This window comes from Athene cunicularia, assembly GCF_003259725.1.
Source record: "Athene cunicularia isolate RWA chromosome 2 unlocalized genomic scaffold, athCun1 chr2_part1, whole genome shotgun sequence".
In the NCBI taxonomy this organism is placed as follows: Eukaryota; Metazoa; Chordata; class Aves; order Strigiformes; family Strigidae; genus Athene; species Athene cunicularia.
Window position 1 is genome coordinate 128,448,795 of NW_020799095.1, and position 25,027 is coordinate 128,473,821.

Below are 25,027 nucleotides of genomic sequence, written 5' to 3' on the forward strand. Positions count from 1 at the left end.
TCATAACTGCAGAGGAAACAGCTGCTACGAGGACAGACAGAAGAATCAATTTCTTTTTCATTTGGGGCTTTTTATTTGAAACTAATCGAAAGACCAGAACAACAGCATTTATAAAAGGTACCCAGAATGACAAGGAATCTTCTGCTGATTTCAAGTCACATGTAACTTACATACAGAAACTATTTCATTTCAGTAGCTTATAGTCATAGTGATATTGATCAAAGGCACCTGCAACTGTCTTGGTTGCACATGCACTGTAGTAATTATGCATGCAAATGAGGAAATTAGACTTTTTTGTGGTTGATCACCAGTATAATTACTATAACTGAATATACAATCATGGTAACTGTACACACAAATTACACATGCATGCAGTTTTAAAAACCAAGCGTTGCATTCATTGTCTCTATTTTGATAACGTCCTATGGAAACACTCCACTGGAAACAATAAAAAGTATTAACTTTTAAAAAGATGTACATTTATTCAACTGTCTACTGAACATTAAAAAAATATAACAATCCAGTAATTTTGTTTTCCAAGCTGATACATCAGCAAAATCTCACCACTGTCCTAAGATTTACCAACTTGAAAAGAATAAGACATTTAAACATAGCCTCTTGTTCCTCCTTTTTATATGCATTTATTAACCTGTAACTTCATTAAGGTATTAAAGGATAGGTTATTATTTGAAAAAATAATGCATATGATCAAAATTTTTTAAAAAGCTGAGCTAATTTTCCATTAGCTCATCACAACTCTAACAGAGATGTGGAAATATTTTAAAAGCTTGGATTTTTATCAACCTAAACACTTAAATATAGAGGATTTGATTATACTTCAGGCCAGAAGAGTTGGTGCATTCCAACCCATACAAGGTATTTTTCTAAGGTACGTAAACAACAACATGGAAAATATGCTTTCATCCCCCAAGCCCAGATTTCGATCCATCCATATCAACATAAGGAACAGTTTTGCTAGGGTAAAAGCATTTATTTTGAGTATTTCAAAGAACGTGACAAAAGTAATAAAATATTTAAATATTGCTGTATTCTGGCAGATCACGGCGTAGTCGTATTGCCTTCAGCTTCTCTACTTTGATTTTTGTTCGCAACAGTTCTTCTTCCAGCTGCTGCTTTCTTTTCAAACCATCCCTTTTTTCTTGGACATAAAGACCAATTTTTCTTTGATTTTCTAGTATTATTTGATGTTCTTCTTTCAGCATTTGTAACATCTGTGGGTCATAACCACACACTGGTCTAAAGCGTTCTCCAACCTCAAGCCTAAAAAACTCATCTCTTCTTGGTACAGGAGAGGGAGACATCATCACTCTCATATCAACTGAAGATACTGATGTTGAAGGAGACCTTTCCATAATATGCACCAGCTGGTGTTCTTCCTCTTGTTCTAAGTTCTCATTTTGCTGTGAGTCTATAACCAAAGAAGGAGGAGGTTTGACATCCTCTTCTGATTGCAATTCCATCATGACTGTCGCAGGATGGTGATCCAACATTGCCTGTGGTGAACTGGTACCAGCAATTGTTTCTTTATCGATACTAGCACTAGAACACACAAAATCATATTTAAATAATCCATTAAAAACTATTTTTTAAAGTTGTAGCTGTAAGTAACCAAAGCTTCATTTGAAATACTACTCTGCTATCTCTGCCTGGGACTCTACTTCATTACCCAAACACCGCAAGCACACAGCCTTTTTTCCACCACACATACATTGCCCTGTATTATTCAGGTTCTATTGCTATAAAGGCAGTATAGCCCACAGAGAATTATCCTGGTAGGCCCTTCTTCTGACACTGGAGAAACAAGAAGGGTTATTAGTGACCAATGAGAATAAAAACAAAGCAGTAGCAAGTCTTGCAAGTTGACAAAGAGTTTATATAATATATAATGTGATTTTAAAAGGGCATTAATTCAGATCAAGTGGACTGCGGAAGAAACATTTCCATCTTCAAATTTATTCATCTCCTCCTGTTCTAATGTATTCCCTGTTTCCAATACACGCACCCAAGTATGTGGTGGTTTGGTTGGTTTATTTAATGTAAAACAGTCACTGAATAAAATTACTCAAAGAGCCTTGGGAGAAGAGACCAGAGCTCAAATGATGGCCCTGCCAGTAGATTAGGGAATTAAATTAATCCCTGCTTGCTCCTTCTCTCTGAGTCGGTGATGCCAATATTTTTCTAAAGTTTCAATAGAAGGCACAGAAATGCTTCCATTAAGAATAGCCTATAGTTCTTGCATTTCTTTTCAAAAGTACAACGCCCACATGACTCATCTGTCTTTGTGTAAACCCCTGAGTCAGCAGCACCTCAAATCATTATTTGACATTACATTGGCTTTAATGGTAATACTGGCTCGTGCTGTTCCTGCCACTTCTCTACCACTAGTTGTGTTTGAAACCCTATGCTTCTGCACATCACTCTTTTATTCAGGTAATGCTTTTTTAAGCCAGATCAGCTTCTTGATCTATTTTACTGTACATATCTACAAAGAATAAGAATACTTTCAGCATGACTGGGAAGGCAGTACAGTGTAACATGGAAAGAGGAATATATTAACTTGCTACTGATACTGAAGACAGTGCATCATCATGGCCATGACTGTCTAAAACAACAGGCTATAACTAGTGGTTGCAGATACAAGACATTCCCCAACCCTTGTAGAACTGAGCTGCTGCTAGCAGCTAAAGGCAACAAGTGGATCAATGATTAATGTAACATTCACAGATGCTCCCCAACCCTGGAGGATCTGAGTTGCTGTCTGTTAAATTGGGGGGTGGGAGGTGTTTAAACTTTTTTAATTCCATGTGAGCCCTACAAGCCACAAACTGAGAAACACTATCTGGTTATTAAAACACTCTCCTGGCTAGCAACAGATGTGGGTTCAAATTCCCAGAAGCAAAGGAGAATTTAATTTGTACATCCTACTTCTTGTGTAAATGCACTAACTCTTTGATCAAAAGGTGGCATGATAATCTCTCCTGCAAGTCCCATGGTCTTTAAAACTCTTGGCTTAAAAGAAATGAGTAGTCATGGTTGCAATTTCCAAAGAACCCTGATCTAGCCTGCCATCCATTAACATGAAAGTGCATTTTCTAGAATAAAAGCACGAAAACTTCTCAATACTCAACTGTAAAAATGTTCAGTAGGGTCAGAGCAATGTATTCACCAAAAATTAATCCTGTGAACCACCCAAACTAATTTAACTAAGTATTTTTTATAAAGGTCCATCTGAAGCAGGTATTGAAAATAGACCTTTCACTTATTCTCTGAAGAAAACGCCAGGGTAATCTTAATAGACTGTTACCTGAGCTGCCTATAGAGTACCAATTGTATCACCTTACTCCCTCCTCCTCATGCCACAAAGCTTCACCTTTTACTATATACCTCTTTCTCACATTCCTTTTACTCCTCTCATTGAGCATCAGAAGTACTACCCTACACACAGATTTTCACTTGTTTTCCCCAGTGCTGAATGTCATTCTGGGTTTCCCCCTCCTCACAACCGCAGCTTCTAATACAGCTTCCCTCCTTATTTGCTGGCACCTGGCCAGCTTCTAGCCTGAGAAAAGTGGAAACAACCAGCAGGAGAAGCAGGTCATTCTGACAAAAGGAAACAGAGAGAGAGAGCAGAAAGAGAAACCAAGAGAGGTTAAGGAGAAGAAAGATAGGTAAGATTTAGTCTAATATAGACTAGAGCCTCCAAACAGTGAAAAATTCATCTCTTAAAGTGTAATCCACACAGAACTAGAAAATTACCAAATCTTCAGGTAACTCTGATAAGGCTCTTTTTTTTTTTTCCCCCTTAGAGTCTGTTTCTTAAAGAGGAAAACAATTAGACAGCGAAGAGAGAAAGAGGGAATTGAGAAACAAAAGAGCTGCCTGTATGGTGGTTACTAATGTTGTTTCTGACAACTTGACTGAAAGAAAGACAAACAGTAGTTACCACAATTGGGGGATGGTGTTTATAACCCTGCAGGCACCCATGATTCACCAGGTTTTGTTTAATCACAGCAAGCTAGAAATTGCTTAAAGGTGCGTCTAAGAATTTGGATTCATTGTAAGTTGTATTTCCCTCCTACAAAACCTAAGCCATATACAGAGTTTTGAAAATTAGGGTAAAATGCAACTCAGAGTTAAAATTAGAACTATCAAATAATGTTGTATTTGGGCAGGGGAAAAAAGTAATCTTTTAAATTATGTTCTTTTTCTTCAGCGGCCAGTATATTGGCTGTTCCTAGGAACAACCGTTTTGGGTAAGCAGTAATCAAGTCAATGTTCCCAGACCCATGAGGGACTGCAAAAAATGTTTAAATTATAGGAGACAAACTACGGAGATCATTAGCTCTTAATCATCCACGAAAAGCGTCAGTGCTTTTTATAAGCCGATCTACAAACCAAAGTTCTCACACTATTTTTTTTTCTCCTTACAAAAGTTGGTAGTCAAGACACTGCAACCTTTATTAGCGCAATTAAAAGCCTAGTTTTGTTCCAGAGAATTCTTTGGAACAGTTCCTCCAGGGGCATTCACCAGGAGCAGCAGCACAGCCCAGTTGCTTCAGACTTCTTTACGCAAAGGACCCACAACAGCATATTTTTAGAGCATCTGGCATGTTGGGATTTAGACAATTGTTACCATTCAGTTCAACCAGTGGCACCATGAATCCAATTCAGCATGTGTGCGCATGCCAGCTTTTCTTAAGTGTTATGTTGCTGCACCAACTATCAGTATATCTGATTAAAATACAGAAAGTTTGCTTCCCATTAATCTGCTTGGGAAAATAAGAAAAATCAGAGCTTTCCCCTCCTCCCTAGCTTGGTTTTTGTATCTGGAGGAACCAAAACCTGACCCAGGCATTTTTTGATCCCTCAAGGACCAATACAGAACCAGCAGAGTGTTGCAAGTCAGATATGAGGGGCATTAGCCAGCTGTGGAAGAAAGCCTGCATGCTGCCTGCCTGTATTATGTCTGGCTCAAATCTAGACAGTGTGTCTCACTTTACTGAGCAGTAAAAAAAATAAAAAACCAAAAAAACCAAAACCACCCAAACCTACAAAAAAATAAAACTTCTAGTGCTGTACCTCTCTGTGTCTGTATTTAACCTACCTAACATACGATACAGAACTGCTTGGAGTTTAAACTGCAATTAGCTTTGCTCCAGTTTCAAGGAACCACTGTCAATGCAAAAAAAAGAGTATAATTTAAAAAAACATTTGCACTCACAAAGGCACTGTGGTGTGGGGAGTCAGATTTATTTTTTTTAAAGGATTGGGGTCGGTTAAAACATAACATGCAAACATTAGAGTAAATGAAAGAAAAAAGGTAGATGAGTGAGGTTTCTTAGCTCTGTGAACTAACTTTATTAAAAATCCTATTTAACCTGGTAATAGTTCCATATGTTGCAAAATGACTGCAGTATTACCTTAAATGGAGGAGAATAGCCATCACTTTGCCAGTGTTTGAATAATCTGCCTATTAAAAGGTAGGGGAGGGGTAGAGGTTGGAGCTACTATTTCTCTTTGATACTCGCTTAACCCTCACTTTCCAGAGTATGACAAAGACTCTGAAACAGGCTTTGAAAGAGAGCTGAAAAAATGAATGCAGTGCTAAGTCACCATAAAGCTTCCCATAAAACAAAAGCATTATTACTTTGTCATTGTTCCTCATTTGGGGATTTTCTCTGATAAACATTTCCTTTAGGAGCCTGAACACAAGCAAAGCATTACAGAGTAGATAGGAGGCGCCATAATTTTCATTCAGTAACAAAATAAAAAGAATCATCTCACCTTTGAACACCGCTCCTGTCTCTTAAACACACATTGGAAATCTGTGGAATCATCTCCACAACTTTCTTGGTTGGCTCGGAAATGCTGCTTTTACAATCTGAGTGAGTCTCCTTTTGCTGCAATAGCTCCTGTTTGGCATATTCTTTGAGCCTCTTGTACAGCGTGCGCAGGCCCTGTGCAGTACGAGGAGGGCGATCTACTCCGATGGCATTGTAGTTATCAGCTATGATATCCCAGCATTTGTTTTTTTCCACTATTACAGAATGCTTATTGGTATGTTCCTCGAGAATTTTAACGTACGGCTTCACGAGTTTTAGCAAATCGAGCTTTTCAGATAAGGTAAAATTAGAAGATCTGGCCTTCCCAACCATTGTTATCTTTGAATTAAGGAAGCCGTTTCTGAAGCCACCATGCAGTCCCTAGCTCTGCTCAGCTCTTTTTCACAAACAGAAAAAGATCAGGCTTAACTAGGCTAGTCTCATTTAGGCCCACGCCTACAAGGGAGGGTTTATTAAAATTCCTTCAGCTTAAGCTGACGCAGGTTCAGGAAATCTGCTTAAGCCAAGCCTGACCTACATAAGGCTTCAGACTGAAGAAGACGAGAAGGAACAAGCAAAATACACTTTTGTATGAAGAGACCAGACATACGCAGGATTTAAAAACATAAAGGTTTAAAGATTAGCACGTTACCCAGCTAAAAATTACCTAATTTAGCTTGAGTAACAAGCTCTGACACATCTCCCTAGCTCTCTCGCACGTATCTCAAACTGAAACCGCGCTCGAGATGATTTTACATGTAACGACGTCCCCAAAAAAGCAACAATTGCTTTGTGAGAGGCACTGAGCGTTACAGGGAGCGGGAGGCGAAGGGCGAGGGCGGCGTGTGTAGAGAGCTCCCTGACAGAGCCCCCGGCCGCCGCGCGCCCGGCGCCATTTGCATAATGCTGGTCCTGCTGTCAATCAGGGGCGGCATATCCTCCAGCCGGTTAGGTTACACTCAGGCGCGGGCTTCGCAGTAAAGCTGAGCTTCTCCTGCACTTGGCAGCCGGCTCCAGCTACCTACACGGGGGCTTCTTAAAGAGCCCGCTTCTCCCGGCGGCCGAGCCTGCAACGCCGGCCGGAGCAGCGACACGGCGCCCGCCAGCGAGCCCCGGCCCTCCATCAGCTCTTATTGTCCCTTCGGCCCGCAGCTGCCACAGCGCGCCCGGCGCTGGGCTCCGGCCTTAGCATTTAGAATAGCAAGCATGTTAGAAGCATTTCTGAGACTTGGCTTGTCTGTACCACCTATCAAAATTGTGACCAGTCCACTTTGCTGGAATTGCTTTCAAGCCAAGATTAAATAAAGCGTTTTATAGTCTGAAACCCATTAGACTAGAATTTGAGAAACAAAATACTCATGTGGTTAGAAGCACTGTATGAAAAACATCACTTTTAAACAACTCATCCTTCCCTATTTCCCCACACTTGCACTTTACTGTCATTAAGAGTAGAAAGCTGGTAGTTATCCTTTTTTTTTTTTTGCCTTCCTCTAATTTTTGCACTTGGTTGCCCTTCAGTAACTGGGGGAAAAAAAACCTGAACATGCCTCAGATAGTTTAAGCTCTGATGGTATCAGAATTGAGGAGTCACAGGTAAGCCTATGCTGTACCCTCTGCTGTTGAAGCAGGAGTGCAGTGCTCGGTCTCTTGACTTTTAGGTTGTGTCATTAAAGGCTCCTTCCCACACTCACAACGAGCACAGACGAACAGTGTCAGGCAGAGGAACCCCAGTAACCCAAATGAAAGTGAGCCATCAGTCCAGCTGCTCCCAAGGCTGTCAGAAACACGAGCAGCCCAGTGGGCTGAGTCCACCAGAGGGGCTCTCTCTAGATCGCCTTGCAGACTAAAGGAGGGGTAACTGTCCACTGGGTATGGGACTCATGATGAGATGCCAGGAAGAGTATTTTGGGATTGCAGAAGGCATAGTACAGGATATTTAGAGGAACAACCAAAGGCAAGAAAAGGGAGGGATGAAAGTGGTTTGGGGCAGAACAAGCATAGGAAAATACAGGGGAAAAAAGGATAAAAGGAGCCAGGTGCATGTAAACAGGTGGCTGCTCAGTACAGTTGTCCAGCCATGCCCTGTGCCTCATCACTGCAGTTCGTCCTATCTTCTTGTTAAACTACATTTGTGACTATTTTCCTGGGTGAGGGGAATTTCTACTCTGCATGCGTGACTGTGGACGGAAGCGTACCTGCTGGCAGCTGGAGTTATACCACAAATCACAGGGGCCCAGAGGCAGAGGCCAGAGCCCTTGCTACTGCCTGGGTACCTACAGTGTGTGTGGTGTCTGGCAAACACCAAGCTGGACTAGCCAGCAAGTAGGCTTGGGAGCCAAGAACTGGAGCAACTGTGAGTCTGGGCCAGAGACAGAAGGTCTGATATTTGTCTACTAGAGGGACCAGAACACCTGGAGACTGGCCACTGGTAAGGTCATAAATCCAGACCAGCTGCCATAGAGACTCAGTGCAGATTTGTAGGGCAGCTAGGAGCCCAGGACTGAGCAGAATGAGAGTCTAAGGCCACTTGCTGGAGGGATCCATATTGTATACACAGGTATTTCTCACAGGCTTTCATCCCAGTCAGACAGTGCAGGGAGAGGATGAGGCCATTAATACTCCTTGTGTTTGTGTGAGTGCTGCCTTTTCTGTATGGCTGGCCACATACATATATAGTGTGTACATGTGCGCATGTACCTCTTGGGAATACATCCCTGTGGACCTGGCCACAAGGAGCTGCAGCAAGCTCCTTCTATACTGGCCTACCAGATGCAGCAACTCCTAATATAGACCTATCTAAACTTGTGTTACTCTTATCACCTTACTGGTTGATGTTGCTAGAGAGACCAAGTTTCCATACTCAGGCAATTACAGCAAAATACCGCTACAGAGATTTCTTTTGAGCAAGTGCCTGAAGGAACTGGTCTGAATTACATATTGTTCTTCAGAAGTGTAAAATAACCCTTGTAAAAATGAAGCTCGCTGCCAACTAAGATTTTGTTTTTCCCCCTTTTAAAAATAGCTCTGCTCATCAGCCTAAGGTCGTATCAGTACTTGGATGACAAATCACAGAAGGTGAGAAGCCTGGATGCAAATGTTACATATAGACTTCTATAGTGTATAACTAACAATAGGTGTAGTTCCAAGAAAATTACAAAGAAAGAAATGTTACTGCAGTCCACCCTTCACCCTACATGTTCCACCAACACTAGAACAGACAGTTCAGGGAGGTGATCCAGCTGCAGACTAATCAATTTAATTTTTTTTTTTGGCAAGCATAGAGTTTAACAATTTGTTTAAGTAAACATAAATGTGAGACATTGCCAAAAAAGGAATTTCTGTTCCCCCCAACCCTGTCATGTTCCTGCCCCTTCACCGTGCAGATACGAGCACTCACAAATCTTATGAGCAGGTCAGATCAGGGAACTGATTTGTCTGCAAATTAATCATTTTTTCTGAGCTGGGCATGTTTTAACCACCAGCAGTTCCCTAATCCAGTGTGCCACAGGACGAATAACTCGCAAAAAAGAAATACATTGAAAAAGCTTCTTCAGACTCTTATCTGGATCATTTTAGGACTATGGTTTGCAATGCACCTTACAAATCTTGTATTAGCATAACTGTGGGAACAGCAAACCACAGGTAGCAGGGAGGAAATTCTCGTCACTGCTGAAGAAAATAGCCATGCATGCACTCCTCACATCACTTCACTGACTTCTGTACCTCTTGTTTTAATCCTATGCGCCAAGGTACAGCTTATTTTTCCTTCATATTTTCAACATGGAGTTCACTAATCTACTCCAAATTTTGAAAATAAAAATGTCTTGGATTCAGCATTTTTCTTTATTTGCTTGATGCTTTCCTTTAAAAAGCCCAGATGCTTCCCAATTTAAATGTTAATATTTAAAAACCCTGTTTTCAAGTGGATGAAATTGTCCTCTTTGGAAGTTCATGAAAAGTGGGAGCTGTGAGAGTAGATCAGAATGTTTTTCTAAGGAAATGAAAATCAGCATGATTATTCAAAAAACAATCAACAGCCTCTTGGTAAGGTTGCAGAACTCCAACAGCTGGGAAGAAAGACTCAAAACTACAAGTAACAGGTAGGTTTTTGCTGTGGAAAAGTCTAGAACTAACACCCAAAAAAAGATACAAGTAGTGCATCCTGGAGAGCTATCAAGACATGACAGAATCACAGATATACTACAGTCAGGGATTAAAGTAGCCAAATTACTATGAATTGCTGAAAAAGCTCAGTGGGCCCAGATTTTACAAGTGACAGATTTTTATTGTGGCCAATAACCACATCAAGTAGCCCATGTAAATTTTGGCACGTTATGAGACAGAACACCATGTAAAGGAGAATATCTTAAATTGGGGGAGCATCTTGGATGAAGAGAGAGGAAGGATCCTTCGTTACACAGAACCAAGAAAGAATCTCTCTGACAGACTTAAAAAAAAAAAAGTCAAAAATCACTAAGGTACATGATTCAAAGACAAAAAAAAAATCTGATAGAATTAAGGATGCCCTAAGAAAGAACGTATCTTGAAAGATGTAGTTTGGATCAGACAGCAGACTTGAACGTTGAAGGGAATGACACCAGCTTAAGTGATTCAGGCTGGGACCTTCCAGTGAAAAAAAAATATCAACTCAACAGAAAAAGGACTGCTAAACTCTGAAGGTGCTCTGCTCACAAAGTGTAGCCCCATAATAAGTCTGAAGGACATCTGTTCCTATGTAATAATGTGCAAGCAAACTAGCTTTGCAGGGACCTGGGCTTAGCATTTGCAATCACCTAAGAGCCTGAAAATCTTAAGAATAAGAGGACAAGTGCAAAATTTGAATCAAAGCTGAAGTGAAACCCTGATGCCCCCTCCGCTTATGAGAAACTGTTAAGAACATTCAGCAGCTAGGATGGGGTATGTTACACATCACTGAATATACTGGGGTATACTGGCAGCAGAAACATTTGGCAAGTATTGAGGCAGTTGCTCACACTTGCAAATGAATTTGGCAGCTGCATAAGATGAGACCTGAGAGTGTCTATAGGTAGTAAGGGCTGCAAAAGTTCCATTAGGTCATCATATAGCCCTCTTTACTGACATGACAGCAAGACAGTGCCAAGTCACTTGATCTGCCTGTCTTAAGAGCCTTCTGCAGCAAAGGGTGGGTCAGAAAGTTTTAAACTCCAAAAGGTTTCTCACAGAGACAGTTGTTTCACAGGCAGTCTCCAAAACTGAGGGTTGCAGGCATTATTCATTAAAAAGAAGGTTGAGGATGACAAAGTTTCGTGAGCCAAAAGTTGCAAGATGACTTCACCTGGAAGTTACAGTGCTTAAATACATTCTCACCAGATTTCTTAGAAATATTTTTAGATAATTTAAGTTGTGTTTCAAATAACTTTCTAATTTCTCTTGATTTTTTGTCTTCATCAACACTTTCATCATCAGTTTTGTACTTTCTTGTTCTTCTTCCTGTAGCTGAACCTCTCAGACCACTGCCTTCCTTTCTCCTGCAGTGACTTCTAAATTTCTGTCTTGCATTCAGGGCAGGGATAAACAAGGGAAGCTTTACCTCTTTTTTTCAGCATCTATTTCTGTGATCACCATCTAGCACATATTAACTTCTAACATCTAAGAATTCTTGCAACTGTTGCAAGAACAAGGGTGCATGTATCTCATGACAAGCACAGAAAAGGTAGACTTTAACAATGTAATTATTACCTTTAAAATGCTCTCTTGAAACTACCCTGAATTACACATGGCCTACTCCAGAGCTCTTATAAACTAAAATTCCAAGCATAAAAGCTAACTACACTTCCATCCCCTCTACTGATGTAAGGCATTCTCTCTACATTTACTCCACTGAAATGGAAAATATTTAAATTAGACAATTAAAATGCCCCCCATGCCAAATTTTGAAGCATTTATCTTCATCTCAGTCTAACATTCCAGGGCCCACACATGCAGATCCATAACCATCCTTCAAACTAATTTTGGCTTAAAGCTACAGGATTCTAAATTATAATACTAAGTGTCTATGCAGCACCATGAATTAGCCCTTCACTTTATAAGTCACATCCTTAAAGGAAGAGAAACTGAGTGCCATTTTTCACAAATTCAGAAGTGCATCCAGTTCTTAATACATGCTTGTATCTTCTCTGATCCTCTCTTCCAACAAACTTTTTGATGACTGATCAGAAGGAGCTGAGAAATAAAGATTTGAACGTATGATTTTCTCAGGATATTTTGTTTAAATTCTTAAATCCCCATTAGCAAGATAGCCTCTAGAAAAGGAAACTTTTGTAAGAGAAGCCAAGTTTCTGCAATTCTCCCATCTTTTCATAGATGAAAATTTTTGAGATTATCCTTTAAATACTAACCTCAAAATACTTCCCCATGCACTATTCCCTGCATTTGACATAGGGGCAGCTTCCTCCATTCTTCTAAGTTTGCCTAGCGGATGTTTTGAGGACAGTGAGATAACCATCTTATCACTAACTTGTTGATTTTAGGAAAGTCATATTGTGACAAAGCTTCTGTTTCAGAGGAGAACTTAAGGCCTAAAGCCAAAAGCTGGGACTGAATTCTAGTTATGCTGGCATGGCAACAAAGGGGATCCACACAATGAGCATAGCCACAGAAAGATTTGGCGGCTATCTTTGAAGGGATCTAGGCCAAGTCTGTAGTAATACTCATGACAGCTCAGAAAAAGCCTTCCAGTTCCGTTCAATAAGGCATTTCTTGTCCCTCCATCTGATAGCTACATTGTCATGATCTTCCCTTAAATCCACCTTCCCCCCAAACCTAGGGGAGGAAAAAACCCCAACAACTCCCACATCCCAAACTAGGACTTTCCAAAGGGTAGGAGAGTGGAAGAGAAAAACATCCAAGTAATTTGGAACAGCCATGTATTTCTGTTTCGCCCATCTTCACTCCTTAGACACACACAGCCGGATAATCAATTTTGATAATCAAGAAGATAAGAATGTGTACAACTTCCCTCAGAATGAATGAGGAAACTGAAAAAATTAGTACTGCTAAACCCAAATCCTTGTAAATAGTCTCTATACAGTGTATTTCCTAAATTCTTCATTTTTAAAGTTACAGTATTAGATAATTTCCTTTACCATACAGTGCAGACTGTATGCCATGTGTTTGCATGCAACTCCTGGGAGCTAAATTATAATAAATTTATTGGGATAGTAAGTCCATTTCCTAATACATCTCCCACCACACTTTGGAAAGGGGAGTTTGCATTATATTTGAAGTTTCAAAATTACGTCTCTGTCTCTGCACAAGAAAGAGTATCTAAGTCTTTTTTTCTTGTTTACAAATTTTAATTTTCAGTAACTTAAAGAAAAATGCATGAGATTATCTTATGCATGCAACACAGCTCTCTTCAGTAGTGGATATATCACTACTCAAAAGTAAAGCACCTAGCAGTTTATATTCTTTTCATTGTAAAGAAGCAACAACAGTTCCATTCAATAAACAAGTTACTACTGCAAAACTTTCACTTTAATCCCTCCAACTTTCTGGAAAATGTTAAATATCTTACATCTAATATAATTGAGTTTTTTTACTTTCTGATCATGTAATACCCTTCTGATTTCTGGTTTCCTTCCCCTCTCCTTCATTATCTCCATTAGTTCAAATACACATATTGGAGCATGCTTAACTGGGACAAATGAGAAGTGTCAATTCACTTCTTGTTTCTCAAATGTGTGAATATCCTGGTTTTATCATCTATCATTACATAAAGCCTAGTTGTTCCATGTCAGCAAGATATGATATCAAATTATAAATTATGTTGCAGTAATTGTGGAAATATCACACTAGAATTAATGCAAGTCTGGATTTGTTTTACAGCAGCCTTTTTATACTGCACTGCAGACAGCTATCCTGTCTAAGAAAGCATCTTTGCAGTTGCTGGACGTTACACAGTATGTTGCCTTTGGTGTTGAAGCTGGTTTAAGTTCCTTCTTTCCATCTCTTGGTTGCTAATTTTACTACCACAGCGTATCATACCACTGAGCTGGTGGGCAGCCCAAATTCAAGATGAGTAACGCTGGTTAGGGTGTGAACTTCTTTAACAGGCTCATGTATCACATAAGCACACTATACTCCTGTGCTTGCTTTCAGTCTATGGCAACTGACTCCACGTTATCTGACTTGCTACAATCCAATAATGGTTTCTCCACTGATGGACTGTAAAACCAAAGAAGTAGGGAATTCATAGCTGCTGCATTTGGTGGTTTTGAGCACAGAAATCGAAGTCCTTGAGGACAGTGTTCTGCTCAGTATGTATCTCTAGTCACCACCATACATAAGGTGACGAATCTATAGGAAGAGGAAAGAAAAAAAAAACCAACAAAACACCACAAACCTCCTGAAGAGTCATGAGAACAAGCAATGTCAGACTATACTGCTTTGCTATTATAACATCTCCATGTATTACTGTAAACAATGCATTACCACAGCCAGGGGGAACTCTTAAGTGTGCACAATCATCACACATCCAAGGAAGAGCACCAAGCAAAAGGTATTGTCCTCAGGACATGGCAGAGTCCCAAAGCTACAGACAAGAAGAGGCAAGCCATCTAGGACTAAAATCACAAAAGTCTCAGTGAAAAGTCTACAGGCAACACATTGACTGCTGGACAGTGGGGTACTGGGCCAACAGATGACAGTTTGCATGTATACCCACCATGACTGATGTGTAATTGAACAGTTCTAGAACCAGCGTCAGATCAGAGATATGGACGGTTTCTCTTTGAATACGTTTACATCAATCCAATTTTCTTAACCAATCCCCATCTCCTGAGATGAACTGATCAAACAGGTACAGATGACAGCTAAACAGCAAAGAAACTATCCTGAATCGAGAAACAGCTTGTCTATAATTTTGTCTATTCACTATCATAAACTATTCTGTCTATAACATGGCAAGAAGAGTAAGAAATTACAACAAAATTTACAAACTTGTAAGATCTAACTTGCAAACAATGCAGTAATAAATTATTTACACTCAGGCATCCAGTAACACCTTAGTTGTACTAAGGTACTTGGTTAATTATTAAGAGCTACAGATGTTTATGCAGTATCTGTTACCCAAAGACTTAACTGCTTTACCAACTATTTATAAAAACATTTGAAGGGCCCACTAAACTGCAGCTATACACGCAGCTTCACTACTAAAATAAACAGATGGTAAAAATACTCCTGACTGGAATATCTTTTCCAGTTCAATCTGTGAAGTGCAATAATAGAAATGAGCACAATAACAGAAATTACAATTAATAATTCTACTTTTGCAGATATCCAAGTAATTCCAGCAATAATATGCTTTATTATGAGGTGTCAGGCCTGAATGGTTTTAGTTGTGTTACCTAGAAACCCAAAGTAGGCAGTTAGACTGAAACCGGACAATATGACAAATCCTGAAAATAACATTTTTAATCCTCTGATTAAAAGTGATAGGGAATTGATTGTTACTGTTATAACTGCATGAGGAATGCATTTTCTCTTACCATATTCAAATTAATTGGTTAAGGGTGTTTTTATTCATATCAAGTGACAGGACGTATCAAACTAACCTGTAACAATGTTCTAGGAAGCTGAAGGAGCCAAACATTCCTATTATGAAAATAATACTAACTGAAATGAGCAAAGAGTCTAAACCTTATAAACCAATGTACTCAGTAAACATTAACATTCTAGAAAAGGTATATTTAAAACTATAGGCACCTAATAAAAAGATTTAATATCATAAGCAACATTCAGAAACATCTGTCGAGACATAGGGTGAACACATTAACCCTGTTACGAAATACAATCAGTCTTCATTATTAGCTCAAAGATAGTATTTGAGTATGACTCCTGACAAAGGTCCTCTTGGAAGACACATTAACAGGTGTTAGTGATGGATGAAAGACAGAGTACTCCTGAATCAAAAACCAAATAGGAGGTGAGTTGTAACAGAATAAAACTTTATATTCAGCTCTTCTGTTCACCTACATCAGGTTCAAACAATGAAACCTCAGTCCAACTAGAATGTTGTGTCTAAGTGTACAGGTGAAAGAGCTACTCATTTACACACATGATATAGTAAGCCCAAAAGAAAAAAAAACAGAGCAACGTTCTCCTAGATTAAAAATACCAACAGAAAACAAGCTGCAAACTCAGGTAATAAGCATAAATTAGACTCATTATGTATGTTCTATATAAATAAAAATATATATATTAAAACATTAAGTTGAAGATGGCAATGTAAGTAAAAACCTCAGTTCTAGCCAATCTCACTTACTAGCAACACTAAGGAGATACTATGTTTAGTTCAGAGTTTTGCCCATCCATTGTTTTTTCAAATTCAAATTATTTGTATTTTATTATTGCTTATAGGTCCTCAGAATGTAGTGAGGACAAGTAGAAACCAAGCACTTTTAAGAGCTGCAATAATATCCTTCCAAACTTTTATGATTTTGTTTTCAGTTACTGTTAAATAGTTTAGCACTGTTAAAGTAAATCTCATTTTTAAAGAGTATGCAGACCTATCTGATCGAATTCTCTGGAGACATGTGAGAAAAAGCACTGATGACAATGTCAAATAAATTACCTCCCATCCACACATCTGTTGTCACTGTCAACAAGTACTATATTCTGAATACAAAACAAAGAGATTGCTGTGCTCTTTACTTCTTCTAAACAATCAAACACCAATTCATGAAGTAATAGTAAAGTTCATTTTCCTACAAAGATATACATTTATGGAGAAACATAATTTTCCTGTATTCACAACTCATAATTACCATTAGTAAACTGCCTGTTGAACAGCATGTTCAATATCTTATAGTTCAAACTATCTCAAAATTACAGCACACAAGCAACAGCTGCTACAGCCTTACTAAAACATCTTTAGAAATAGCGCATCTCATAGGCTTTCAGTCCCTTACACTTTTATTAGTGAAAATTTAGGTAAAAGTTTATTTTGAAAAGAAGCCTAGAAAAGCAAGCATTTTTTTAAGCCAGATATGCTATAATTTTTAGATTGGTGCTATCTAATCAAATCCTTACTTGCCTACTCCAGGAAATGGACACCATGTGTTTGATAAGTTTTTCTGAAAGAATGCACAGCATTTTCAGGGCTGGGTTTCAGAAAGATTAGCTGTATGAACAGTGCAGTTGCCCCGTGGTCCACAGGTGTTTCAAAAGAATTTCAGTGGAAACTGGGGTATTTATTTACACATTCCACTGCTGCACTGGGAACCCAAACACAGCAGCTTTGAGCATGATATAAAGCTAACAAACAGTTTATCATCCACATTAAATGATATGGAGATAATAAACTAAAATAATGCATAAACTAGACTTTTTCAATCTCTAAATTATTTTAACTGCCCTTTAACAAAGAACTCTTCTTTGACTGCCGAGACTGGCAGTCAATTATAATTCCATTACAATATTAATAATAATAAAAAACCCAAACTGACTCTGGCTTTCACAACTGGTTTTCATTACTTCTGAATTTCATACCAAAAACATCTTTGACAAAACAATTTCACACTACAAAGGAGGTTACGGTTTACATAATCTACATAATTGCTACATTAGCTGTAATGAATAACAGACAAAGTGACGTAACAGGCAGAAGCTGTCTTGAAAAATATTAAATTATTAAGAAATTACATAAGATTTAACGGAGCCTCATGCAGGATTGTTTTCACAGTGCAGTGCTTGCATCACCTGAACTTGACCACAACTAACATTGACATTAGATATCCTTATTTTATAACACATTTCATCATAGCTTTACAAAGACTTGCAGGGTTAGCCCCATTCGACAGACATAGAAAGGCTTTGGCACAAAATGGCTTGTCCAGTCACTCAAAAAGCACAAACAATGTCAACAAAAACAGCTCACCCAGTCTCACTCCACAACTTTTTGATTGTTTTTTTTTTAAATCAGAGAACTCATACCAGCTGCACCCAGAATTCATGATACTGAAAAAGCATTTGCTATCTCTTTTCCATTTTACAACATTTTTTGTTGGGAAAACTGCTGATTTCCCAGATTATTTTGGAAATAAATCCACTAGTTATCTTTCAAGTACACTGCTAGACAGAACCAGCAGACACAAATTTTTGCAGATGTACCTATAGGGAAGAAGGACCACTCAGAGAACTTGTCCCACACACACTGAAAATTTTCTCTAAGTATGAGCTTCGTCAGAAGAACTGGAAGTTACAGCATGGGGTAGATAAACACAAAAGCCCTAAGACCAAAAGGACTTAAGACATAAAAGGAGGCTGCATTTTCCCACATCAGCTCTGCCAAGCAGAGTGCATATACTCTGGGTTATCACAGGGGACAGATCAACCTTCATCTTCTGGGGGTGAAACCAAACAAGAAGAGTGAATGGGAAGGGCTCTCCAGAGCACCTTATAGAATGGAGTTGCTGCCTACTAGGGCCTGGAACTCATAAGATGCTAGAAAGGCCATCTGGAGTTTGCACAAGGCTTATAATGAGATTTTTGAAGGGAAAAAAAAACAAGGACAAGCAAAAAGGGACTGATGAAGGTGGTTTAAGGAGGTAAAAGCACAGGGAAATAAAAGGAAGAAAGTGGCCACCTTTAAACAAGTGACTGGCTAGTATGCTTGTCTAGCAATGCATTGCACTGCCACAGTCTGTCCCATCTTCTTATTAAACTACATTTCTAAATATTTTCCTGTGTGAAGGGACTCTCTTCAGCATGCATAAGTGTATGGAAGGGTACATACAAGCAGCTGAAGCTGGACCACACACGTCATAGGGCCCAGGTACCTAATGCACCAGCAAGCAGAGAGGCCAGAGCACATGTATTCTGCCTGGGTAGTGTGTCTGTGTGATCACTAGCAAACACCAAGCTGGACTAGCTGGCAAGTAGGCTAAGAAGCTTGGGAGACAACTATCGGAACAGCCATGAGTCTGGGCCAGATATCAAGAGAGACCAAAGGGTCTGAGAGTTAGCTACAGGAGGGACCAGGAAGTCCAAGTGAGTTACTGGAGAGATGAGGATATCTGGGGACTGGCTGCTGGTAAGTCCAGCTACCAGAGACGTGTTTGTATGTACGTGTCACTTGTGCACCAGGCACTTGGGAGACCAGGAGCTTACCACTAAGCAGACCAGCTGTCTAAGGCAAACTACTGGAGGGACCTATTGTGTGTTTCCACCAATGGGAGCACAGGTTTAAGTACGAGCAAGTGGACTGGGAGCTGTGGCCTTTGTGTTTCATATGCCCATGTTCTGGCAGCTGTGGTGTCCAACAAATCAAGGAGCCAGTTACTGAACAGACTGAGTAAGATCAGTTACTGGAGGGATCTATATTCTTTCTGTGTGTATATCTATATATAAATATATGTATATTCATTTAGTTTCCACAAACAGGCTTTCACCCTGGTCAGACAAAGAGGGGACAGGACGTATTTGTGCAAGTGCTGTGTTATCTGTCTGTGCCAGCCTGTGTTACCAGCCATGTGTATACAGATGTATGTACGGGACACTGCGTGCCTCTTGGGAACACGTGCTCAGCCTCATTATTGGCTGGACCCTGGGACGCAGAGCTATGGCAGCTCTACTTCTACCAGGCTTCCAGACTTAGCAGCTCTTATCACAAACAAAATTAAATATAACTTTGTTAAAGCCTTCTGAATTATAATTCCAACCATTATGGAATCAAGGTGATAAGCAGCCAAGAAATGCTCTTTTAAAACTCCACTCATTACACAAAGTATTACCAGTTAAATGAACCCTAAAACAAAGGGAAAGATCATTATCAATGTAATTAATTATGAGGAAACAAGAGTGAATTAACAGTAAGACAGATGTTGAAATGCCTGAGCTGACTCCAAGAGGAGTCGTTTTCATCCAGCAACGTCAGTAAGTCAGTTCAAGTGCAACACTTTCAAGATGCGCTCAGCTCCCGAGGTTGTACACCTGCATTCGCACAATGCAGAACGTCCCTGTGCTGTATGTGTGGTTGGGGCACATGGAAAGTGAGAAATGAAGACACTCAACCCCACAGACTCATTCAGGTCCATCAAAGTGCATTTGCTACAGTTCAGACACTTTAGTATCTTTGCACTGCTGACTACCTAGCTTTTTGGAGCAATGTACTCCCCAACATAAGGGGACATGGATCTGTTGGAGCGACTCCTGAGGAAGCTATAAAGATGATCAGGGAGCTGAAGCACCTCCCTTACAAGGACAGGCTGAGAGAGTTGGGGTTGTTTAGCCTGGCAAAGAGAAGGCTCCACGGAGACCTTACAGTGGCCTTCCAGTACTTAAAGAGGCCTACGGGAAAGATGGGGAGAGACTCTAACAGGGAGTGTAGGGATAAGATGAAGGGTAATGGTTTTAAACTGAGTGTTAATTTAGATTAGATATAAGGAAGAAATTCTTCACTGTGAGGGTAGTGAGACACCCGAACAGGTTGCCCAGAGAAGCTGTGGCTGCCCCCTCCCTGGCAGTGTTCAAGGCCAGGTTGGACGGGGCTTTAAGCAACCTGGGCTAGTGGAAGGTGTCCCTGCCCATGGCAGGGGGGTGGAACTAGATGGTCTTTAAGGTCCCTTCCAACCCAGACCAGTCTATGATTCTATGAACATTCATTACGGGGAGTAACAAATGAGTAAGTGCACACACATAAATGACCAGAGCCAGTTCTGCTCTGATGCCACACTAGACTTAGTAGTCCCTGAGTGCCCACTGGAGACACTAAAAAAAAACAGTTCACATCTTGCACTGAAGAGAAAAAACCCTCATGAAGTGAGATGTGAATCTATGCAGAACAGTTAGCATTCCCTGCATGAGGCCAACCACATCTCAAAATTACACCACTTTACCACTAGTTAGGGTATCCTGACACTCATCCTGATATTATTCTGGATTAGAGTGAGTTGACTATAGCACTCTCTGGAAGACACATACAATAGCAGCACTAACAACTGGCTTCTAGAACATCAACTTTTTTTCCTTTTCCATTAAAAAAAATAATTATTTAATGTTTGTTTTTTTCACTCTCTACCCAGCAGAACACCAAATAATGGCACTGTTGCTGACCCTTACACTAGTATTTCATAAAAGTTTATTAAGTAGCGTATCATTCATAAGCTTTAAAATTCTCTTATCAATCATGGCAGTAAAAAAGAGCATCTTACCAGCTTTGAGCATATCTAGTGTTTTCATTTCCACGTTGCTACTCTTACTAGCACTGAAGCATTCTTTTGTAGTCTTTACTTTTCCAGATGACTCCACAGACTGTGTAAAATTTGCATTTTGATTCTGGCTATATACTTCAGAAAGCAATGAAGCACTTCCCCCTTTCTCATCCATCTGCAAAAGAGAAACAAGTTCACAATAGCATGCCATTCATGCAGCTAAAGAGAAATGGAGAAAACAGCCACAAGAAGTAATCTTAGTAGAGATAAAAATTAAGATTAATCCTCATTATCAAACTATCTACATAAATATATACATCCCTACACAAATACATGCATCCCAGTGTTCACAATAGAAAGCACATGCACACAATCCCAAACACCACTTGTGCAAGTAGTTAATGAATTGAATTTAATATTAGCCTTCTGTAGATAAAATGAATAAAACTTGTGATGCTTTTTTTCAGTTGATATTAAAGGTTTCAAAGAAAGCTCCTTGCAGCAAGACTGCAACTTGATATACTGACATTTCATTACTAAGTATCTTGGGTTTTATAACTGCTTTTGCAAAGCATTTCAAACACTTGAAACCAATAAAGCCCATGCCAAGATGCAATCCATACCTCAGCTATACTGAAAATTGTATTTGGGCTCAATAGCGATTACTTTTATTTATTTGAAAAACATTTTTCTGCATCCACTTCAGAGTGAGAGAAACCTACACGAGAAGGAAGATCAAATGTAGTAAAAGTATCAAAATCTATTATTTAAGCAGAGATTGATTGTGGTAAGCTCAGATGCTATCTTTTAGTAACAACACGAACAAATACACTTTTTAGCACACTATTCAGCTTACCTCCTTTAAATTCATTTCTTGGTCCATCTCCTTGGTTTCAATCTTCAGACAAACTGTGTTACTTTTTCCTGGTGGTATAAACCTTGGCTTTTTGGCTACATTTCCTAGCACTTGACTTGGAGCTGCTGATCGCCTCATATTTAGTTGTACTGCTCTGGAGGGTGGAGAGGAAGGAAGAAAGCAGATAGAGACAGCTGCAGTCAGAATTAGGCTTTAAATACAAAAATATATCCATAGATAACAATAAGTGCTATTTTAAAATAAAATAGCATCAAAGATTTTCAAATAGCAATGTTAATTCACAAGCATAATACAACTTAAGAAAAAGTAGTATTGTTGCAATGAATTGTTTAAGTACTAAGAAGGATCGACTACAGCAAAGTCTGCAGTTGAATACATCCTTTTTCATTTGAAAAGCCAATAATGCAGTTCACAATAGCAAGAGACGCTCTTTAGATCCACAATGTAGGGCTGCTTAACAAAGTTACAGCAGTTTAGAGGAAAAAAAAAAAGGCAATTTGAAACAGAACTATTCCAAATGCTTAAAACATAATTTTGAAAAGCCCATTATTAGTGGACAACAAACAACAAATGTCAAAGGTATGTTTCATATTCGAGAGAAGTATTAAACAATCAATTATATTGGTCATTCAGATTCACTATAATAAAATTAGAATTCAGCAGAAAATTATGTCAAAATTACAGTGGAGATTATCGCTCAATGTTATGTCCACTTGAACAGTGGAAGGAACATATTATAAGGTTTCTCTCAAAATAGAAGGCCATTATTCCCTAAACAACCTCGGGACAAAACCAAACATACACCATATGGTAATATTACAAAGCATGCTTGCAACCACTAGAATTACAAGTTATAATCTTAGTATTTCAAAGTAGAAGAAACAAGAGAAAATTCCAATAGAATAACCCAGCAGCTGGAAAGGTGAAGACAAGCATGGTACAGCAATTTATGGAACATATTTTGGTTTAATTCTCCATTCATACATGGATTCTTCATTTTAATTGATTCCCCCTAACGATTGGGTTAAAATAAACCATAATGCGGACTGCAAACACAAACTTCTCTACCTTTCTACCATCTTGACAGCATGTTTACATCCTGTTGTAACAGCCAGTGAGTCTCTGCATTTTTTTTACGCTACTCTGCACTCCAGTGGCTTAGTAAGGCACAACAACCTTTCTTTCCAAGATTTGCACAGAAGTAGTAATGAGTACTGTACAAATGCTTTGCGAAGTAAACTCACTCACTAACCTGAATTCTGCTATCTCCTCCACATCTGAACAATTAGCATATATATGATGCTGTTACTAGACGTAAACCTTAACGGCAAAACGGCCTGAACTACTGTCACTTCCGCTGTGGCCATTATTAAAAGGAAAGGTGTCTCTGGTTGTGCCAGCAGTTCACGTTAAGTTAGGCCTACTGGACAACCGTGTTCACATATGAACTTTAGTTAACCCTATGCAGTAAGGGAGTAGCTGAGTTATTATAACAGGAGTACCTGTAGTGTAAACAACTGATAGCCATTGTGAAAGCTGTAAAGGTGGCAAGAACCTTCCAGAGGAGCAGACTGCCAGCACCAACACTGACCACAGTCAGCTTCAGGTGCCACATGAACGTGAACAAGTTCTCTCCCCAGCCCTGTAATACATGGTGACACTTGGAAAGACAACCCAGGACACCCCACAACTCTACATGAGGACTATACATAGCAAGGCTGAACTGCTACACTAACCCCGCTCACTCCACTTCTAAAGCTTGTCACATCTCCTGTGTGAACAGAAGTTGTGCAGTTCATAAATTGCATGTATCTGTGATTAAAGCGTTCTGGTTTCCAAACACATTTGGATTTTGCACTTTCATTTGATCTTAAACCCAAAAACAGACTCCTTAAGAAATTTGCAAATTAGTAAGAAATTTAAAGATATGACCCTTGATAACCCAGTAACTTCAGTCCCATTAAATTTAAGAGCTTGTAAGAATAATACCAGTATTACCTATTTGCAACTACAAAAACCATTAGGGGTTTGTGGTTTAAAAATGTAATACTGCTTCCAGCAATACATCTCTCTCTGTCTTCAAAATACAAGGTTTTATGAAACATAATAAACCATAAAATAAAATTAAAAAAAGGTTTAAATTTTGTATCTTTACAATACTATACAGAAAGAAGGCCAATACGGATATGCAACAAATGATTGGTGCTAGATACTTTAGATGGGATCAGAGTAGGCGTAGCAAGAGCAAGGAATAGCTCCACATTACAACTAAGTCAACTGACAAGCAAACATGCCCTTTCCTTTGAGACAGTCACCAATATGTTGAATCACCCTGTACTTGCAGTACCGTTAGGTATGGTTGCAGGGAAGCAGCTAGAGGCAACGAGAACAGCACTGCTCCTGCCTTTTATTAGCAACCTAGCTTGGCCAAATTAAGCGTACCATGAAACCACAGCCTAAAACGTCATGAATGCATCTGGTTTTGCAAGCAATTATTTCGGTCGTGGTTTTCTCCTTAAAGGCATCTTAACAGCTGCATTGAAATGACATACACATACAAATAGTATTTCAGAATTTCACACATTCAACTCAACACAGTGTGCATGGTGTCCTGCTGAAGGCAGTTATATTATACATCTTACAATGCCTGCATTGGCACAAACATAATCGGCTGCTCTAATGAACATCTGAAGAGACGTTCCCGGCACAGATGACGAGGCTAAATGGTTTTTAGTCAATTACAAAGATGTGACACAGGATTAACTTTTAGTCAGTTAAATTTAAACCATGCAGCGAGTACATCCCCTGCAATATCAATATTAGTGAAAAATCAATTCAAAGGAGTAGGAACTGTACGGACTCGGCGCAGGCCCAAACAGCAATGCTGTTCAACTTACTATTATGCGGCCCACCCCGCCTCAGCCGCCCGGTAACGGCTGCAGGGGGAGGGGGTCTCCCTACGGGCAAGTAGAAGGGCTGAGAGCGCTCAGCCAATTCCGCCAACCCCGCGAGGAGAGGCCAGAGACCACCGCGGCCGCTGACCCGCAGCCGGCGCCGCCCGCCCGGGCCATACCTCAACCACCAGCCCCGCCACCGCTTCGCCACTCAATTGT

The 25,027-nt window shown here is 39.6% G+C and overlaps 2 protein-coding genes across 3 annotated transcripts in view; both read right to left on the reverse strand.

Moving 5' to 3' along the window:
• The window catches only part of RAD54B (RAD54 homolog B), a 66,139-nt gene extending 41,112 nt beyond the window's left edge, over positions 1-25,027 (reverse strand). Inside the window, exons 1-3 of one of the 2 annotated variants that reach the window (XM_026841786.1) lie at positions 24,988-25,027; positions 21,894-22,047; positions 21,038-21,212 (exon numbers count right to left, since the gene is read on the reverse strand). In XM_026841786.1, the coding sequence (XP_026697587.1) occupies positions 21,038-21,212; positions 21,894-22,031 (313 nt within the window). In that variant the 5' untranslated portion in view covers positions 22,032-22,047; positions 24,988-25,027. The other variant, XM_026841787.1, reaches the window with a different exon arrangement.
• FSBP (fibrinogen silencer binding protein) lies at positions 50-6,953 on the reverse strand. The gene is made up of 2 exons (XM_026841803.1): positions 5,806-6,953; positions 50-1,560 (listed from the first exon to the last, which is right to left on the reverse strand). The coding sequence occupies exons 1-2, from the start codon at positions 6,174-6,176 to the stop codon at positions 1,035-1,037; spliced, it is 897 nt and encodes a 298-aa protein (XP_026697604.1). The 5' UTR covers positions 6,177-6,953; the 3' UTR covers positions 50-1,034.